Here is a 20,652-nt window from a genome sequence, read left to right as displayed (position 1 = left end):
CAGGAGGTACTTTCCATTTGTTATTTCAACTGTTTCTAGAATCTGGGATTAGTGACACACAGCTTTCATCCCAGCCCTTAGGCAGTAGAGGCAGGTGGATTTCTATTGGTTCAAGGCCAGCCTGATCTACATAACAAGTTCTAGGCCAGCCAAGTCTACATTGTATAAGACTCTGTCTCAAGAAACAAAAAGTCAACAGTTTCTACTACCTAGCTGCCAGAGGAGAATCATCCTGCCCATCTCATGTCACTGTTTCTGCCAGGTTGAAGAGGACACAGATCGTATTTTAAAAAACTGTCATGTGGCCACGTGGTGATGGCGCACACCTTTAACCCCAACATTCAGGAGGCAGAGGCAGGTGGATCTCTGTGAGTTCAAGGCCGACCTGGTCTACAGAGTGCTTTCCAGGACAGCCAGGACTGTTATATAGAGAAAACTTGTCTTGGAAAAACAAAAAAAACAAACAAAATAAAAAAATCTGTTATGTATGTGTGCTCATGTACACACACATTTGAGTGCATGTATGTATTTGTGTGTACATGTGAATGGAGGACTCTTGTGCCATGGTACATGTGTAGAGATCAAAGGACAACTTTGTGGAGTCAGTTCTCTACTTCCATCTTGGGTTTCTTGGAATCAAACTCTGGTAGTTGGGTTTGTGGGGCAAACACTGAGTCATCTCACCAGCCTACTAGATACATATGTATGTATGTATGTGTGTGTATGTATGTATGTATGTATGTATGTTATGAGCATGCATGGAGGCCAGTAGAAGGCATCTGGTGTCCGCCTCTGTCACTCTCTTCCTAGTCATTTTAGGCAGAGTCTATCTTTGAATCTGGCACTCCCATTTCCCCAGTTAGGCCAACAGCCAGCAAGTCCCAGCAATCCTCCTGTTTCTGCCTCCTTAGAATTGGGGTCATGAACATTCAAGGGATTCCTGGCTTGTCATGTATGTGATGAGATCTTAACTCTGGTCCTAACCCTGAGTTCAAAAAGCACTGCTGACTGACAGTCCATCTCTCTAGCCCTGTTTTAGCAGGAACTGCAGGAAGCAACATTTCAGTGTGTTGCAGATCCAGTGTTTGCACCCAACCCATGCCTGTGTGGTCTTTTCCAGAAAGAAGGGCTTTTGGGGAAGCCATTGGAAGAATCTGTTTCCTGAGCAGGAAGAGGAAAGCAGGTGTTCAGATAAGACACTCCGTTGGGTAATGGCTAGGTTAAAATATTTCCACTTATGTTAGGCTGGGGTTCAGTTTGTAGAGTAGTTGCCTGGGATACATGGAACTCTGGGTTCAGTCCCTGCATAGTGGTGCCAGCCTGTAATCTCAACATGGCAAAGGAGGATCAGGAGCTGAAGGTCATCTTCTGCTATATAATAAAGTTCAGTCCTAGCCTGGGATTCATGAGATCCTGCCATAAAAGAAAAAAGAGAAGTTCCGTGAATTTACTTGGGGGGACACATCCTTTTGTTAACTTCAAGCCCATGCTAAACTTACACGAATGTTCCACGTGCTTACATTAGAGAACTTGGTGTCAAAAAACGAAGAAAAAGCCAGGTGTTGTGTTTGCTTATCATCTCAGCACTTGGGAGATGGAGACAGGAGGTTCTGAGTTCATTGCCAGCCTGTGCTACATAGTGAATTTGAGGTTATTCCGGAGCACATGAAATTCTGTCTAAAACAAAAACAAACACACACAAAAATAAAAACTCAGAGTTTTTTAAAAAAAGATTTGTGTGTGTGTGTGTGTGTGTGTGTGTGTGTGTGTGTGTGTGTGTATGCCATGTGTGTTCAGGTGCCCTCTCAGAGGCCAGAAGAAGGTGTCAGATCTCCTGGAGCAGGAATTAATGGTTGTAAGCCACCTGACATGGGTGCTGGGACCACAGTTGAATAACTGTGGAGTCATCTCCGCTTCCCTGCTGTCTGTTCTTTGGTGAAATGAGCTAGCTAGACGCAGCAAAGCATTAGTAATCATGAGGGGGAATGAGAAGGACGTGGTAAAAGTGCTGGAGGGTAAAATCTTCACATTTCACCCCAGCCCAGACCCCTCCCCAGTGCTGGGACTGAACTTGGGGCTTCTGGAATGCTAGGAAGTGCTGGATCTCTAAACTGTACTCCTGAGACTGTTGCCTTCTCCTCCTCCCTCTTCTCCATTCTGCTTTTCATACGGCCCAGGCTGATCTCAAACTTGCTGTGTAGATGACATTGGCCTTGACCTCCTGCCTCCACCTGGAAGTGCCAGAATTTGAGTTGTGTGCCTTCTCCTGTTTGTTTATGTTTGAATCCCTCTAGCACAGGTTAGACTTGAACTCACATGTAGCTCAGGATGACCTCAAATTTGTCTCACTCTTCCTGCTCCCATTTTCTTTTTTAAAAATTTTTTTTTATTTAGTGTTGAATGCCGTTTATTGAAGGAGGGAGGAGGTCTTAAATACAGGCTTACAGCACAATGGGAGAACCCCGGGATGTTTTACAATCTTGCATCTAAGCTGTTAATGCCCATTATGCAGGATACACAGACAAGGATCTTTCCTTAAGCATTCAGGAGGGTGGAACCCGGCAGGGAATTAGCATAGGGAGGATATCAAGGTCAAGGTCAACAAGCAAGGCAACAGTTACCCAAAACGGGGCCCAGGGACCTACAGGTCCCCCTTTTACTAAAAAATGCCTGCTCCCATTTTCTAAGTGCTGTGATTGCATGGGCATGCTGTTGGCTGCACTGAACTGGGTTTTCACTTTGTAGCCAGGCATGCCTCGAACTCTTTTTTTTTTTTTTTTTTTTAGACTTTTTAGACAGGGTTTCTCTATGTAGTTTTCCTGCTTATCCTGGATCTCACTCTGTAGACCAGGCTGGCCTCAAACTCATAGAAATCCGCTTGACTCTGCCTTCCGAGTGCTGGATCAAAGGCGTGCACCACTACCAACCTACAGGCCTTGAATTCCTGATCCTTGTGCCTCCATCTCCTGAATGCTGGAGTTACAGGTCTCATCACAATTTGGTTGTAGTAGTTTTAAAAAAGAACTAATAGTTCTCAGAAACATTCAGTAATTCCCCCGTTACATTTTAGTTTCCTGGCATTGTCTGTTGAAATGTAAGGAAAATGGAATTTAATATGCTTGTATGAAAATAACTCAGGGGTGGTAGCTCATGACAATCGTCTCAGAATTTGGGAGACTGTGGGTAGCCAGTTTGAAGCCAGCCTGGCTTTGTAGTGAGTTGAGGCTAGCTTGCTTAGAGTGTGAGACCGTGTCTTAGAAACACTTGTGGGGACCGGGAGCTGGCTTCGTGGTTAAGAGCACATGCTGAGCTTACAGAGGTCTTGGTTTTGGTTCCTGGTCCCTATACAGTGGTTCATTCCTGTAATTCCTGTTACTAGGGATCACACACCCTCCTGTGACTTCTATAGCCATTGCAAGTATGTGGTAAGCTTTCAAACATGCAGGCAGAATATACATGCACATAAAATAAAGCTTTGAATAAGAACATCAAACCCAAAAGGATGGTGAACTTAGCTGAACCTGCCTAGCAAGTTCAGGGTTGTAGGTTTGGTCTCCAACGCAGAAAATAAAGAACTCATCTAATACAATTGATTTTTGCATTTTTTTAAAATTTATTTTATTTGTTTGTTTTTCGAGACAAGGTTTCTCTGTGTAGTTTTGGTGCCTGCCCTGGATCTCCCTCTGTAGACCAGGCTGGCCTCGAACTCACAGAGATCTGCCTGGCTCTGCCTCCTGAGTGCTGGGATTAAAGGTATGTGCCACCACCACCTGATTTTTATTTATTATTATTATTATTGTTGTTGTGGGGGGGGGATGCATGTGTGTCGGTGTGCACATGTAGAGGTATGGGGACAACTTTTTGGAGTGAGTTCTCTACCTTCACCTTTATGTGGGTTTCAGGGATTGAACTCGTGATGTCAGGCAACATGTCAGCAAGTACGTTGTGTGCTGAACCATCTCAGTAGCCTAATATGATTTGTTTTGGGTCTCCCTGCCTCTGCATGCATGTGTTTGTGTGTGTGTGTGTGTGTGTGTGGTGGTGGTGGGGGCAGCATGTGCATATTCATGTAACAGTGCCTACTGTTGGGGATCAGAGGCCAATTTTGGGAAGCCAGTTCTCTCCTTCCATCATGGGTTCCTAGGATTGAAGTATCTGGCTTTCTTTCATGAAACATGATTCTACTGCGCAGCCCATCCTGGCCTGAGAGGATCTCAAGTGCTGGGATGACTGATGTGTTCCTCCAAGCTTGGCTGTGCTCTGTAAATTGATGATAGGGAAATCAAACCTATAGTTTATCATCAATACGCCCTTCCTCATGTGAGCTTTATTGGTTCTTTTATTCCTAGTCCCTTAGGCTATTGATTTGACATACACTTCCTTTTATCAACACTGATATCTTACAGCTGTAAATTTCCCTTTGAGTATTGCTCTCCATTATTCTATGTTTCTCTATAATGTCTTGATGTACTTTCTAAATTCCATTGGGATTATTTCGTGTTAATTAGGAATTAAATTTCCATGTACTTGTAAATTTTCTAGCTTCACTTGCATTTCTGTTTTCTAGATTCATTCCATTGTGATTGGTAAAATCTCATTTATGAATTCTGTCTTTTTATATCTCTTGAGGGCTAGAGATCTAGCGCTGTGGTAGAGTGCCTGCCTAATGTGACAGTTTATCTTGCTTGTCAACTTGAAAGGATCTGTGAGGTGGTCTGAATGACAATGGCCGCCATAGGCTCATAAGTTGTTGTTGTTTTTCTCTTTTGGGAGGCCCGCCACCTAGCTCCCAAATAAATCTTTCAGAGACGAATTCTTACTTATGAATGCCTGGCCTTAGCTTAGCTTAGTTTCTAGCCAGCTTTCCTTAACTTAAAATTAACCTATCTGTCTTTTGCCTCTGGGCTTTTTCTGTTCTCTTACTTCTGTAAATTTTATTCTTTTTTTTTTTTTTTTTAGTTTATTTATTTATTATGTATACAGTGTTCTGCTTACATATATCCCTTCAGGCCAGAAGAGGGAGCCAGATCGCATTATAGATGGTTGTGAGCCACCATGTGGTTGCCGGGAATTGAACTCAGGACCTCTGGAAGAACAGCCAGTGCTCTTAACCTCTGAGCCATCTCTCCAGCCCGTAAATTTTATTCTTACTCCGTTGCTGGTTGTGTAGCTGGGTGGCTAGCCCTTGAGGTCCTCCTCCTTCTTTGGCTCCTTCTTTTCAATTCTCTCTTCCCAGATTTCTCCTTCTATTTATACTCTTTGCCTGCCAGCCCCACCTATCCTTTCTCCCACTTCCCTATTGGCCATTCAGCTTTTTATTAGATCATCAGGTGTGTTAGATAGGTACAATAACACAGATTCACAGTTAAACAAATGCAACGTAAACAAAAGTAACACACCTTAAAATAATATTTTACTACATTCATATATTTGATTGCTTAGTCACCAGTGAAATTGTTTGAAAGGATGACAAGGATTAGGAGGTATGGCCTTGTTGGAGGAAATGTGACACTGGGGGTGGGCTTTGAAGTTTCAAAAGCCCTTGGGGTTAGGGATTTAGCTCAGTGGTAGAGCAATTGCCTGGCAAGTGCAGGGCCCTGGGTTCGGTCCTCAGCTCTGAGAAACACAAAAAACAAAAACCCCACACCAGGCCCGGGCTCTCTCTTTCTGTCTCTGTCTTTCTCTCCCCCTCCCCCTCCCCCTTGGCTTGCAGATCAGGATTAGTTCTCAGCTAGTGCTCCAGTGTGTGCTGCCAGGATGACTATGGACTAAACCTCTGAACTGTAAGCAAGACCCCAATGAAATGCTTTCTTTTCTTTTTCTTTTTTCTTTTTTTAACTTTTAAACAGTTTTATTGAGGTAGAATGACATAAAAAATGAGAATATCTTTAAAACAAATAACTTGGCAAATTTTGATACATAGATACACTTGTGAGACATCATCTCAGCCAATATAATAGACATTGTTGTCACTGCCAAAGTAACCTTGTGTCCTTCTCTAGTCCTTCCTCACCCCACTCCATCTTCTGCTGACCCCCACACTCCACTATTGAATTTTGAGGGACTTCTGGATAGAAGTCTTTTTTTTTTTTTTTTTAAATGCCAAATGCTGTTTATTGAAGGAGGGAGGAGGTCTTAAATACAGGCTTACAGCACAATGGGAGAACCCCAGAGGGCAGAAGCTACCGATGTTTTACAATCTTGCATCTAAGCTGTTAACGCCCATTATGCAGGATACACAGACATGGAACTTCCCTTAAGCATTCAGGAGGGTGGAACCCGGCAGGGAATTAGCATAGGGAGGATATCGAGGTCAAGGTCAGCAAGCAAGGCAACAGTTACCCAAAACAGGGGCCAGGGCCCTACAGGTCCCTTTTTTACTAAAAAATGAGCTTCTGACTTAGGTTGCATGGGATGTCAGCAGGGCACCTTAACCGTCATGGAGACACCTGCCCAGGCCACACAGGTGCTCTGTCTTAGGTTGGTGAGTGCCCCCAGGGAAATGCTTTCTTTATAAGAGTTGCCTTGGTCATGGTGTCTCTTCACAGCAGTAGAATGGTGACGAGGACAGGCTGGAATCACCTAGGAGACACACTTCTGGGTATGCCTGTGAGGCTGTTTCCAGAGAGGATGAACTGACGGGGAAGACCTGCACTAAGAGCAAGTAGCACCACCCTGCAGACAGAAAGAGCTGAGGAAAGAGCAGGGTCTGCTGTCTGCTTTCCTTTGCTTCTTGCTTGTGGGTGTGTTTATCCTGCCATCCTCCACTGACGTCAGAGTCCAGTGGCTTTGGGGTTTCAATGTGGACTGAGGACCAGTCACTGGAGCTTCCAGGCTTTCAGCACCGGATTGTGACTGCCGAGGTACCAGTTCAGAATGAGCAGCTGCTAAGCTGTCAGCCTCCCCAACAGCCATCATTGAACTATCCAGTCTCTATCATGAAAGCCAATCTAATAAATTCCCTTTTACAGTAAATGCAATGCATATTCTATTGGTTCTGTTCCTCTAGAGAATCCTGTTTAATATACCTTGGATTCATGAGGCATTCAATCCCCAACACCACACACACACACACACACACACACACACACACACTATTGAGACTTATTCTGTGAATAACCAATGCCCTCTCCTGGATAATGTTTCATCCACACATAAGGAGATAATGTACATTCTGCTCTTGCTGAGTCTGTTATGTATGTCAGTTAGATCAGGTTGGCTTATTGTTCAAGTTCTCTATTTCCTTATTGATCTTTAAAAGTGTACTATTAGTTGGGTGTGGTGGTGCACACCTTTAATGCCAGCACTCAAGAGGCAGAGGTAGGCAGATCTCTGTGAGTTCTAGGCCAGCCAGGCTAGCCAGAGCTATATGGTGAGACCCTGTCTCAAAAAAAACAAAAATATTTTACTATTATTGTGGGGTGTGTGTGTGTGTGTGTGTGTGTGTGAGAGAGAGAGAGAGAGAGAGAGAGAGAGAGAGAGAGAGAGAGAGAGAGAGACAGACAGAGACAGAGAGACAGAGAGACAGAGACAGAGATAGAGATTGAGAACCTGGGTCTAGTGTGGGCTTTTGAAACCTCAAAATCCCCCTGCAGTGACACACTTTCTCCAACAAGGCCACACCTCCTAATCCTTGTCATTCTTTCAAACAGTTCCACTGGTGACTGAGCATTCAAATATATGAACCTGTGGAGGGCATTCTCATTCAGACCACCACACAGATCCTTTCAAGTTGACAAGCAGGATGAAGTATCACCGTAGGCAGGCAGGCACCCTATACGACAGAGTACATGTGATTTCAGAGAACCACTTTCAGGAGTTCGGTTCTCTCCTTCCACCTTTCTGTGGGCTCCAGAGATTAAACACAGGTTGTCAAGCTGGTACAGCAAGTGCTTTTATCTGTCCATCCAATCCGTATTGCTCTTTGTCCAGTTACCTTGTTCACTACCAGTGGAGAAGAGTACCACAGTGTCTGTTAATGCCGAACCTTACATTTCCCCTTCAATTCTGTCAGTTTTGCTTTGTACAATTTGGAGCTATATGATATGGTACAAATATGTTTATGTATGTTGTACGTTCTTGCAGAATTGAACATTTTATGTGTATGTGTGTTTATCTGTGCGAGTAGATGCCACATGTATGTGGGTGCCCTCAAAGGCCAGAAGAAGAAGTTGAATATCTTGGAGCTAGATTACAGGTGGTTGTGAACTTCCCAACATGGGTTCTGGGAGTTGACCTCAGGTTTTCTGGAAGAATAGCAAGTCCTTTAGCCATTAAGCCATCATTTTAGCCTGGACTGAATGTTTTATGAACACAAAATGTCTTTTGTTTCCTGCAACCATTTTCATTTCAGGTTTATTTTACCTAATAGTAACATACCCACATTCATTATCTTTTGGTTATTATTTACATTAAACATATTTTGCACTGTTTTTTTTTTTTTTTTTTTTTTTTTTTTTTTTTTTGTGGGGGAATGTTCTGTATGGCCTGCAAAATGATCCATGATAGCCGTACTTTTGATTTTGAATGAGTTAAAGTATATAGCAAGCCAAAGGAAAACAACAAATAACAAAGGATAGCATAAGATGGGCAGCATCAATTTGAGTGCTCAAAACATCCAACAGAAGCTGATTGAGGAAGAACTTTGAGGATGTCAGCTGGAGTTTCAGAGAGTCTTGGGCAGAGCCAAATGTCTGCTCCAGTGAGGCTTCCAAATAAAGAAATAGCAACTAACAGAGATAATGTAATCCAATCAGGTGTTCACAACTTCTAGCAAAAACCCATTGGGGAAGTTGAGGCAGTCAGCTGGAGTTCTTTTTGTTTGTTTGGAGACAAGGTTTCTCTGTGTAACAGCCCTGGCTGTCCTGGAACTCAGACCAGGCTGGCTTCAACTTCACAGATTCCTGCTTGCCTCTGCCTCCTGAGTTTTGGGATCAAAGGTGTGCACTACCACGCCTGGCGAGGAGTTCTTGACTCAGCTTTTTGTCCAAGGCTGAACTTCTGGCTTCTCTTTCTCACGGCCAGCTTTTTGTTTGTTTTTTTTTTTATTACACTTTAAAATTATTGTTGTTTTTTGAGACAGGGTCTCACTATGTATCTCTAAGTGGCCTGGAACTCACTATGTAAGACCAGGTTGGTATCAAACTCATAGAGATCTGCCTGACTTTGCCTCCCGAGAGCTGGGATTAAAGGTGTATATTACCATATCCGACCCAAAGATTTATTTAATTTTTATTGTTTATACGTGTGTGCCACTCTGAGTGATGAACGTGTGTGTGTGTGTGTGTGTGTGTGTGTGTGTGTATGTGTACATTTAACTCCTTGTTTCTTTATATCCAATGTGAGTTTCATGTAGAGAACATGATTTTTTTTTTTTTAATTTTTCGAGACAGGGTTTCTCAGTTTTGGTGCCTGTCCTGGATCTCACTCTGTAGACCAGGCTGGCCTCAAACTCACAGAGATTCACCTGCCTCTGCCTCCCTAGTGCTGGAATTAAAGTCATGTGCCACTGCCACTCGGCTTATTATTATTACTTGAGACAGGGTCTCTGTACATAGCTCTGGCTGTCCTGAAACTTATGTAGACTGGTTTGGCCTCAAACTCACAGAGTTCTGTCTGTTTCTGAGTGCTAGAATTAAGGTGTGTGCATCCATGCCCGGCTTGTCATATCCAGCTTACTATTATTTTTGTCTATGTGTGTTTTGCCTGCATATATGTGTGTATACCATGTGTGTGCCTGGTGCCTGTAAAGGCAGGAAAAAGGCACTGGATACCCTAGAATTGGAGTTATAGATGGCTATAAGCTGTCAGGTGGGTGTTGGGAATAAAACCTGTGTCCTATGCAAGAGCAACAACTGAACATCTGCTGAACTATTTCTCTAGCCTGTCCTGCATATGTATTTTTCAAACAGGGTCAAAGCTGGCCTCAAACTCACTATGAAGCCAAAAATGACCTTAAACTTTTTTTTTTGTTTGTTTGTTTTGAAACAGGGTTTCTCTGTGTAGCTTTGCGCCTTTCCTGGAACTCCCTTTGGAGACCACCAGGCTGGCCTCGAACTCACAGAGATCCGCCTGGCTCTGCCTCCCGAGTACTGGGATTAAAGGCGTGCGCCACCACCCCCCTGGCGACCTTAAACTTATCTTAAAGATATGTTTTATTTGTATGTGTGCATGAGTCCGTACATTTGTGCAGTATTGCCAGCAGCTTTGGCTGAGCAAAACCACTTTCTGTATCTAAGAGCACCCTGACCCTTATTAGCACACTAAGAACAGAAGAAAATGATCTGTACCACGGCCATTTCCAGCTCAAGGAGCTGTAATGTGTTTTTTCCTTTTTAGATGTAAAGGCTTGTGATTATGCTCCCGTATATTTCTTATTCATACTTCCTTGTCTGTGGTCTCCCTGGTTAACCATCAAGCAGAACTTTCTAGTTCTTGTAAACGTAGTTTAATGATGGTGTAGAATCTATGCATGCAAATGCTAATAGAAGCACAGCCCAGGAGACATTCCGGGGCCTTGGAGCCTCCCATGTTACCCTGGATCCCCAACCTCCCCGCTGAAAGTCATGGTCCAGACATCGAGTCTGCTGTCATGAACTGAGCTCTGCGTTCTTGCCTTCTGCAGTGCAACTCAACACTTGGTGCACACTAGGCAAGCACTGCAACTGAGCTATGAACTGAGCTGTGTGCAGCCCCTCCTCAGCTCTTGAGAGCATCTCCTGCAGACCAAGCTGGCTTTGAACTTGCTATGTCACCAAGGATGGTGATTAGGGACAATAAGATGAGATGGTTCAATGTACTTACCACCCATACCTGATGACCTCTCTCTGTCTCTGTCTGTCTCTGTCTCTTTCTCACACACACAGAGAGACAGAGAGAGAGAAAGAGAGAGAGAGACAGAGAGAGAGAGAGACAGAGAGAGAGACAGAGACAGACAGACAGACAGACATCAGGGCTGAAAGATTAAGAGCACTGTTGCTCTTGCTGGGGACCAAGATTTGGTCCCTAGCACCATGTTGGGTGGCTCATAGTTACTTGTAACTCCAGTTTCAGGAGCTCCAAAACAAATTTCTGATTTCAACAGTCACCTGCACACACACGATATACATATATACACTCAGGCACACACATGTACACATAAATAGAAATAAATTTTTTAAAAAGCAACTCCATCTAGGACAGTCAGGGCTACACAGAGAAATACTGTCTTGAAAAATCAAAATAAATAAGTGAATAATAAAAAGTGATTGCATATCTCTAAAATATTTAATAAATATATAAATACTGCAATTAAATCAATAGGGAAAACTAGTAAGATATTGTTTTGGGAAGTGACAAAAATGGACAATTTTTTTTTTTTTTTTGGTTTTTCGAGACAGGGTTTCTCTGTGTAGCTTTGCGCCTCTCCTGGAACTCACTTGGTAGCCCAGGCTGGCCTCGAACTCACAGAGATCTGTCTGGCTCTGCCTCCCGAGTGCTGGGATTAAAGGCGTGCACCACCACCGCCCGGCTCAAAATGGACAAATTTTTAAGTTCCATTTTTTTCTTCTCTCTGGAGCTGAGGACCAATAAATCCAGAGTATATATATATATATATATATATATATATATATATATATATATATATATATAGAGAGAGAGAGAGAGAGAGAGAGAGAGAGAGAAAGACAGACAGACAGAGACAGAGGGGGGGTTTGTTACCCAGTATGATAAAATGACTTTTGATTCTCAGAACTCACAATGGGGACAGAAGGGAACTGGAGGTGAGAAATGGGTAACAGATATCAAATTTTGTTGTATACACATATGAAATTCTCAAGAAAAGAAAATGCATAAAAACTTGAACCTCATACAGGGGATATCCTCAAGCCTTTTTTTTTCAGCAAAGAAACTGAAGATACCATATACATTATAGGGGAGTGACTGCTCTCTACCCAGGAGACTGCTGGGTAGAGAACACCTTTGCTGGGTATAAGAGATTTTGTAGCCCAGCGAGGTGCACATACCTTTAATTCCAGCACTTGAGAGGCAGAGGCAGGTGGCCCTCTGTGAATTCAAGGCCAGTCTGGTGGATGTTGTGGAGGCCAGAGGTAAGGATATCCTCCTTAATCTCTTCTCCATCTTGCTTCTGAGATAGTCTTTCTCTGAACCTACAGCTCACCATTGTTTAGACTGGCCAGCAAGCCCCAGGAAGCCTCTTTGTCTCTACATCCAAATGCTGGGACTACAGAGGTGACCCATACTTGACTTTATATGGGCACTGGAAATCTAAACTTAGGTCCCCATGCATCACAACAATCACTTTACTCTCTGAGCCATCTCTCCATCTCCCTTTTTTTCTTTTTTGAGATGGTTTTACTCTGAAGCCTAGGCTGGACTTGACTCCCTGCCATTCTCTTGCCTCAGCCTTCTGAGTTCTGGGATTACAGACGTGCCTCACTGTGCCTGAATTTTTACATTTTCTTTCTTTCTTTCTTTCTTTCTTTCTTTCTTTCTTTCTTTCTTTCTTTCTTTCTTTCTTTCTTTCCTTCCTTCCTTCCTTCCTTCCTTCCTTCCTTCCTTCTTTCTTTTCCTTCCTTCCTTCCTTCCTTCCTTCCTTCCTTCCTTCCTTCTTTCTTTCTTTCTTTCTTTCTTTCTTTTTTGGCAGGGTCTCACATAGTCCAGGCTGGCTTCAAACTTACCATATAGTCAAGGATGACCTTGAACTTCTCAACCTTTCAAACGCGCCACCTCATTATTGGTGGTGTTACAGATGTGCACCAACGCAACGGATTTTATTCAGTGCCAGGGATCACATGTGGGCCCTTCTGTGTGCTAGGCGAGAACTCCACCAACTGAGATACGTTCCATCCCTACACCTGGTCTTATTATGGAGCCAGGTTGGCTTTGAACTCATGATTCTCCTGCCTCTGCCTCCCAGTGTTGAGATTACAATCCTGTGCCCCTATGCCAGGCATGACAATGATTTTTGTCTCATGATCTGAAAAAAAGCAAAGGAGGCTCCACAAAACGTCTTTCAAAAAAAAATTGTTGCCAGGCAGTGGTGGCACACTTTAATCCCAGCACTTGGGAGGCAGAGCTAGGCGGATTCTGTGAGTTTGAGGCCAGCCTGGTCTATAGAGCGAGATCCAGGACAGGCACCAAAACTACACAGAGAAACCTTGTCTCGAAAAACCAAAAAAAAAAAAAAAAAAAAAAAAAAATTGTTTTTAATTTTCTCTGAATGTTTTGCCTTCATGTATGTCTATGTACCACATGTGTGCCTGGTGCTCATGGAGGCCAGAGGAGAGTGTCAGATGCCCTGGAACTGGAGTTACAGATGGTTCTGTGCCCCATGTAGGTGCTGGGAATTGAACCTGGGTCCTCTGAAGGAGCAGTAAGTGTCCTTAACCACCACGACAGTCCCAGTGACTTGAAAGTTTGACTGTTCTGTTTCTGCGATGACTAGCTTCAAACTTGTATCACTCTTGTAAGACAACACGTACTTGGACTGCGGCATCATCAGGGCCCACACGTCCATTTTACAAGAGGCTGCCAACTTCTAAATGTTCACGTGTCCTTGGGCAAAAGCTGCAGCGTCCAACTAGAAAGACACATTGTGCTGAAGATGGCTGGTGACGTATAGCCATTACTCTGACACACCCAAAAAGACATGTGAATTAGCCAACACCTGTGGAAACCTTCAGGAAAGACAAAGTGAAATGTGGTGGCTCACTTGTGCTTGTAGTCCCAGCACTTGGTAGGCTGAAGCAAGAGGATTGGCTGTGAGTTCAAGGCCAGCCTGGACTTGAGAGACCCTGTCTCAGAAAACCAATGAACAAACACTGTTCTGTAGCCCTTGAAAAACAACTATCTAGCCTGTTGTGGTGGGCCGCATATCTAATACCAGTACTTGAGTGGTTTCTGAGGCAAGAGGATCAGGAGTTCAAGGCCTTAGCTGCATAATGAGTCTGAGGTCAGCCTGGGCTACATGAGACCCTGTCTATTATCAACCCTCCACCATTAAAATAAAACAAAAACCTCTAAACAGAAATACAGATCTACAGCTAACACAATCGTCAATGGCAAAGACTGGAAGCTTTTCCATCTCAGTCAGGTTCGAGGCAACAATGCCCACTTCTGTGGTTTCTATTGAGCATAAGAGTTCTAAGAAAAACAAATGGGAGAAGAAAGTTTGTATGCTGATGACAGGACCTTGAACGCAGATAAACTGAATTCCACACAACTATTAAAATAAACACAAATCAAATCTTCAGATGAAAATATGCAAAGATAAGCTATATAATATTTTTTTATTCAGTCTCACTAGGTAGACCACTAGGTAGGCTGTCCTTGAACTCACAGATATCCACCTGCCTGTATCTGTCTCCTAAGTGCTGGAATTAAAAGCATGTGCCACTATGCCCGGCAAAATTGTATACTCTTTTCATTATTATTATTAATTTCTTAAATTTTTTTAAATTTTGAGATTGTAGTTTAATCACATACCCCTGCCTGCTCTCCTTCAAATTTATGGCATCTTTTCTCTTACTTGTTACCACATGCATATATATATTTGGTTTTTGTTTCTCAAGACAGTGTTTTTCTGTGTAGTGAAATGAACACAGAACTTTCCATTTTCACTGGGCAGTGGTGGCAACGCCTTTAATCCCAGCACTCGGGAGGCAGAGGTAGGTGGATCTCTGTGAGTTCGAGGCCAGCCTGGTTTACCTAGTGAGTTCCAGGACAGGCTCCAAAGCTATACAGAGAAACCCTGTCTCGAAAAAACAAACAAAACCAAAAAACAAAACAAAAAATTTTCCATTTTCACTATTGTCTGGCTAGTTTTAGGTCAACTTGATATAAGTTATAAGAGGAACCTTTTAGTAGAGTGGACCTCCGCTGAGAAAATGCCCCCAGCCGATTGGCATGATTGATGTGGAAGGTCCCAGCTCACCGAGGGCAGCACCACTTTTAGGTAGGTGCCCTGTTGTTTTTAATCTAAATTTATATCTTCTGATTTTACCAATAAAGTCTCAGGAGTCAGAGGCTGGGGTGAAAACCTGCTAGCTCAGAGGTTGAGGAGCAACTAGCTGACCTTCCTTCTCAGCTGGTGTGGTAGTTTGAAAGTAGCTGGCCCCCATAATCTCAAAGGGAGTGGCACTATTAGGAGGTGAGACATCGTTGGAGTGGGTATGGCCTTGTTGGGGGGGAGTGTGTCACTGTGAGGGCGGGCTTTGAAGTTTCCTATTCTCAAGATAACACCAAGTGAGTCAGTTGACTTCCTGTTGCCTGCAAGATGTAGGACTCTCAGCTCTTCCTCCAGCACCACATCTGCCTGCATCCTGCCATACTCCCCATCGTGATAATGGACTGAACGAACCTCTGAAACTGTAAGCAAGCCACCCCAGTTAAATAAGAGTTGCTGTGGTCATGGTATCTTTTCACAGCAACAGAAACCCTAAGACAGCCGGTGTCTCATAAAGAAATTTCCCATTGTTCCAATCCACAAGGAACCACCACTCTCTCCATCTCTCCCTTCTATTTCCTTTGTGTTTCTGTCTTCTAGATCCCGTTTACCCTCTATGGCTACTTCCTGTCAACTAGCCACTGGCTCTGCCTCCTGACCTGTTTTTTATTTAATTAGCACAATCTTGGGGATCACAGTGTAATCAAACATCCCACAACGGTGGTCCTTGATGCTATAAGGCAGGCTGAGCAAGCCAGTAAGCAGCACTCCTCCACGGCCGCCTCCTCCTCCTCTTCCTCTTTCTTCTTCTTTGGTTTTTTTGAGATAAGGTTTCTCTGTGCCAGAGTTCTGGCTGTCTTGGAACTTGCTTTGTAGACCAGGCTAGCCTCGAACTCACAGAGATCTGCCTGCCTCTGTGCTGGGATTAAAGGCGTGCACCACTACCACCTGGCTTTTCCATCCTTTCTAACTCTGTCTCTGTATCTTTTATAATAGTCCTTAGTACACTTTCATGTTCTTTCGATCTCTATGTATCTGTCTCTTTGAGAGAATGCTTATGAGTAGAATTGCACAATATTTGCTGTTTTGTGTCTGTTTCACTTAGCATAATGAGAATGCCCTGGGAGGTCAGAGGCATTTATTTCCCCCTGGACCTGGAATTGCAGGCAACTGTGAGCCAAGCAACGTGGGCTCTAGGAATCGAGCCCGGGTGCTCTGCAAGAACACTCCACCCTCCACCTCCCCAACATAATATTTTTATTAATCATTTGGGAATTTTTTTTTTTTTTTTTTTTTTTTTTGGTTTTTCGAGACAGGGTTTCTCTGTGTAGTTTTGCGCCTTTCCTGGAACTCACTTTGTAGCCCAGGCTGGCCTCGAACTCACAGAGATCCACCTGGCTCTGCCTCCAGAGTGCTGGGATTAAAGGCGTGCGCCACCACCGCCCAGCTCATTTGGGAATTATGTACAGTGCACCTGATCACACTCACTTCCCATTCCTCCCAGGTCCACCCTTCCACCCTGGCACCCGACTCTCCCCACCCAAAAAAAACCCCCAAGTGCAATTTGTGTTGCCCACGTATTAACTGCCGCATGGTTGAACTCCCAGGGGCTAGCCCTGAAAACCGAGTCCTCCCGTCCTCACCAGAAGCCATCAGTGATGAAGAGCTACACTTCAGCATCTTCATAGTTTTATTTCTAAGGGCTCTCTTCAGTAGCTTCCGGTCTGGACTGTTCCTTCTTAGGTGTGTGTGGGGGGTGGGGTGGAGGTTGTCACAGATGCCTTCAGTGTCTCTCAGTCTCGGTTATGAGTCTGCAGTCATCGAGACCACTGCAAAAGGAGCTTTCTTGCTGTAGCAGGCAGCACCAACACAGACCATGGACTTCCACACTGAAGGGCTTTCTAACAGGCCCAGCATGGCAAACAGGACAACAACAGATTTTGTCATTTTCTAACTTGCCCTCTCTTGTTAAAAACCCTTAGATTACATTCTGACAGCTAGCCCCCGAAGTTCCACTCCTTTATTTGGCTACTGACTCATTCCTAAGACAAAACACCAAGGACCAACAATCAAAATTCATTATTTGGCTAACATGTCCAATCAGGATTTAGCAACTCACCCTAACAGACTCCCCTTTTTTCTTCTTAGAAACTCACTCCTGCAAAATACTGCTACTGCTTGCTGTCTGCCTCTGCCTGATCTAGAGGCACCCCCCCCCCCCCCCCCGCCCCGACCCCCAGGATAACAAATCTCCTTTGTGTGGAGAATTTGCCTGGGTCTGTCCTGCACCATCTTGTGTGTGGGGGCCATCCTCTCTTACATTCATGGTTTCAGGCAGCAGCATGGATTGTGGATGGACTTCAATACAGTTTCCCGTGTCGGCTCAGGTCACATACATCAACCTGGGCCCAGTGGTGGCATGGACCTTGGACATTGATGGACATGGCTTCTGGGGCAGCAGAGATTATGGGCATCAACACTGTCTACGGCAGCAGCACAAATCACGGACATCAGCATGGCTCAGGCAGCAGCACGGACCACGGAAGTCTCTCGAGGAGACGGCCCAGAAAATGAACCAGTCCTCACTTGGGATACCTCCTTGTTCAGAGCTGGCACGCTGGGAAGCCTGTCTGGGGGCAGGACTGAGACAGCTGCAGGCTGCTGTACACAAGAGGCTGCCACACCCAGCAGAACCATTAGTTATTAGATTCATTCATTTTATTTTTAGTGTTCCGCCTGCATGCCATGTCATGTAGCCTATGCTGGCCTCAAACTTCCTGTGTTGTGGAGGGTGACCTAAACATCCTAACCCTTCCGCCTCGTTTCCCAAATGCTGGAATCACAAGGATGAGCCACCACAACTGGCGCTAAGTTGCTTTCTGATTATTTGTCTCTAAGAGTATGCAACGTTGACCAATAGGTGTGAATGGAACATGAATGACGCCAACGAACATGCCAGATTGCACGGCGAAGAGCCCACGAGGCCTCAGCCCTACACAAAGAACTGCAGACAACTGATTAAAGCTGAGAGTGGGGGTGGGGTTCTTCCCAGAGCACACCAACTGGTTGTCCAGCGCCAAACAATCCTCTATGAAAACAAACATACAACAAGTAACATACGGACTTGACAGCTTATATTTAGGAATATATATGTATATACAAACAAGTACATGTATGTGGCCAGGCATAGTGGCGCACACCTTTAATCCCAGCACTCAGAGGCAGAGGCAGGCAAATCCCTGAGTTGAGGCCATTCTGGTCTACAGAGCAAGTTCTAGGACAATCAGAACTACACAGAGAAATCCTGTCTTGAAAAAACAAAATAAAATAAAGCGGAGAATGAAACAGGAAGATACCTGATGTGACACTGATCTCTAGTTTACACCTGTACATACATGGGAAGTGTATGAACACACACACAAAATCCTGCATGCCACCCTCCCTAAATACATACACACACACAATGAAGAACTCAAGACTGGTTATTATACCACACAGGTTACTTCAGACGTGCGCCCACAATCCTGTGAAGAAAATACACTCACTTGGGGGCTCCATTGCCGGCATCGCAACCATAACAGTCCTTGTTTTGACCAAGTTACATTAGGCTTATTATTATTTTTGTTTTTTGAGACAGGATTTTCTCTGTGTAGCGCTGGCTGACCAGAAACTCATTCTGTAGACCAGGCTAGCCTCAAATAGAGATCCACCTGTCTCTGCCTCCCAAGTGCTGGGATTAAAGGTGTGCAACATTACTGCATGGCTTTCTATCAGGCTTATTTTAATTTAAGACAAGAGTCAAAGACTTGACCATTGAAAACATCATCAGATTGCTGGGATAAGTAGAACTCAATGAGGAACTGAACACTGTGAGTGCAGCAAGATGAACACCTTGGAGATGCACATTAGAAAGAGGCCAACTGCTCATCTACAAAAACCTCTTCTAGACTTTATTAACATTAGAGATGCGTGGTACATATGATTAACAGCATCACACCAGGAGGGAAGTACAGATAACCGAAAATGTTCTCCAGAACAGGATCCCAGAGCAGTGCAGTTGTTGCCTGCTCTCGATCTCCACAAGAATCCAGCTCTGATACAGGCAGCTCAGACAATGTAATGACATCTCTTGGAAATGGTTCTTTTGAACAGAAATGATAACTGATCGCCGGAACCCTTCTGTGTGAGATGTGACAGCTCTCCGGGTGCTGTGGCGCCACCGTAGAAGGCCAATTTGGGCACTGGACGGTCAAAGAGAAGAACTGCTGGAGTGAGAAGAGGTTTTATGTTTAGTCTAGAGATAACAGATTGTCCAAGTGGATACCTTCAGTCCAGGCTCAGTTCAGGCCCTGCAGGAATCCACCAGATAAATACAGTCTATGGACTGGGAGGCTGAAAACTCAGCTGGCCGTCTGTCCCCGAGTATCAGGAGTTGCTGAAGACAGAGGTGCAACAGGCGTGTACCTGGAGGAAGGAGGACTCCCCATGTCAGTCCAGCTCTGATCCTTCTGTGCCACCAGCTCTGTTTCCTCAGCTGAATGAGGAAAACTCCTGTTTGCAATGCTCCATTGTGAAAGTAGCCAAGCCCTTTTCCCCTCCCCCCGAATCACCATTCTTCATAAATTGTTTCCAAGTCCTGATTCTTCTGGGTCTACACCTTTTCCTTTCGCTTCAATTTTGACACTTTCTTGACAGTCCCGTTCTTGTTGAGGAGCTTCAGGACCCGATCTTTGTGATCCAAAACCTTAAGCATAGAGTCTCTGGCCTCACTGATTTGGTCCATCACTAGTTTACACCTCTGCATGTTTCCCTGGAACAGAAAGCACACCATTACCTAGATGTCATGGGGATGAGACGGCTTTTAGAGAACTGTTCACTCAGGGCAGAGGCATTCCACAGAGAACAAGGCTGACTGTATTATCCCTTTCTTGGCCAGGGAGGCCCAAGGCCCCCACTAGAACTAATTTGTAAGACCTCGTTGCTAAAGATGCTGTATGGCTTGTTAAAAGGATAAAGGGAAACCAGGCTGGAAGTGGACTTTCTTCTTGCTGGCTCGCCCTTCCTGTGCTGGGAGAACTGCTATCGATAGTTAATTCCTTAAGTCTTACTCATCTTGTGGACCCTGTGTGCAACACTACCAGCTGGCCAGGCAAAGTGAACTTACTGGTGTAATAGTGGCCAGTCTGTTCTAGGGGTAAAGAACTGCTTCTGATGGGATCTGTGGTGGCTCCACAGGAGGGAATCCATCTCTGATACCAAGTAGAAGCCTGTGGCTCACTGGTATGGGGCACAGACATATTTTTGTAAACACCCACCCATGCGCCTCTTAAACAACACTAATTAAATTAGACTCAAGGGGTCACTGGAAAAAAAAAGACATTAATGTAGAAAGAAGACTAAATAGGAAGAAGAAGGGATCAGAGGGAGGGAGACAAAAGAAGATAACATGAGTTCGAGGCCAGCCTGGTCTACAGGGTGAGATCCAGGACAGGCACCAAAACTACACAGAGAAACCCCGTCTCGAAATAAACCAACCAACCAACCAACCCCCCTACACCCTCCAAAAAAAGAGAAACGTGGCGGGAGAGATTGCTCAGCAGCTACCAGTGCTTGCTGCTCGCTGTTCGTTAAGAGGAACTGAATTTGGTTCCCAGTCATGTTGGTGCTGCTCACAACTGTAATTTCAGTTCCAGGGGATCCAACAT

The 20,652-nt window shown here is 44.4% G+C and overlaps 1 protein-coding gene across 2 annotated transcripts in view; it reads right to left on the bottom strand.

Annotated features, from left to right (window-relative positions):
* Positions 1 to 18,876: 18,876 nt before the first annotated feature.
* Sap130 (Sin3A associated protein 130) overlaps positions 18,877 to 20,652 on the bottom strand; it is a 72,637-nt gene continuing 70,861 nt past the window's right edge. For both annotated transcript variants that reach the window (XM_059246032.1, XM_059246031.1), the window contains exon 21: positions 18,877 to 19,757. In XM_059246032.1, the coding sequence (XP_059102015.1) occupies positions 19,599 to 19,757 (159 nt within the window). In that variant the 3' untranslated portion in view covers positions 18,877 to 19,598. The remainder of the gene's footprint in view (positions 19,758 to 20,652) is intronic.

Source organism: Peromyscus eremicus, chromosome 19 (genome assembly GCF_949786415.1).
Source record: "Peromyscus eremicus chromosome 19, PerEre_H2_v1, whole genome shotgun sequence".
NCBI lineage: Eukaryota > Metazoa > Chordata > Mammalia > Rodentia > Cricetidae > Peromyscus > Peromyscus eremicus.
Note: the sequence above shows the minus strand (reverse complement) of the source record. Positions and strands in the feature narration are given on the sequence as shown.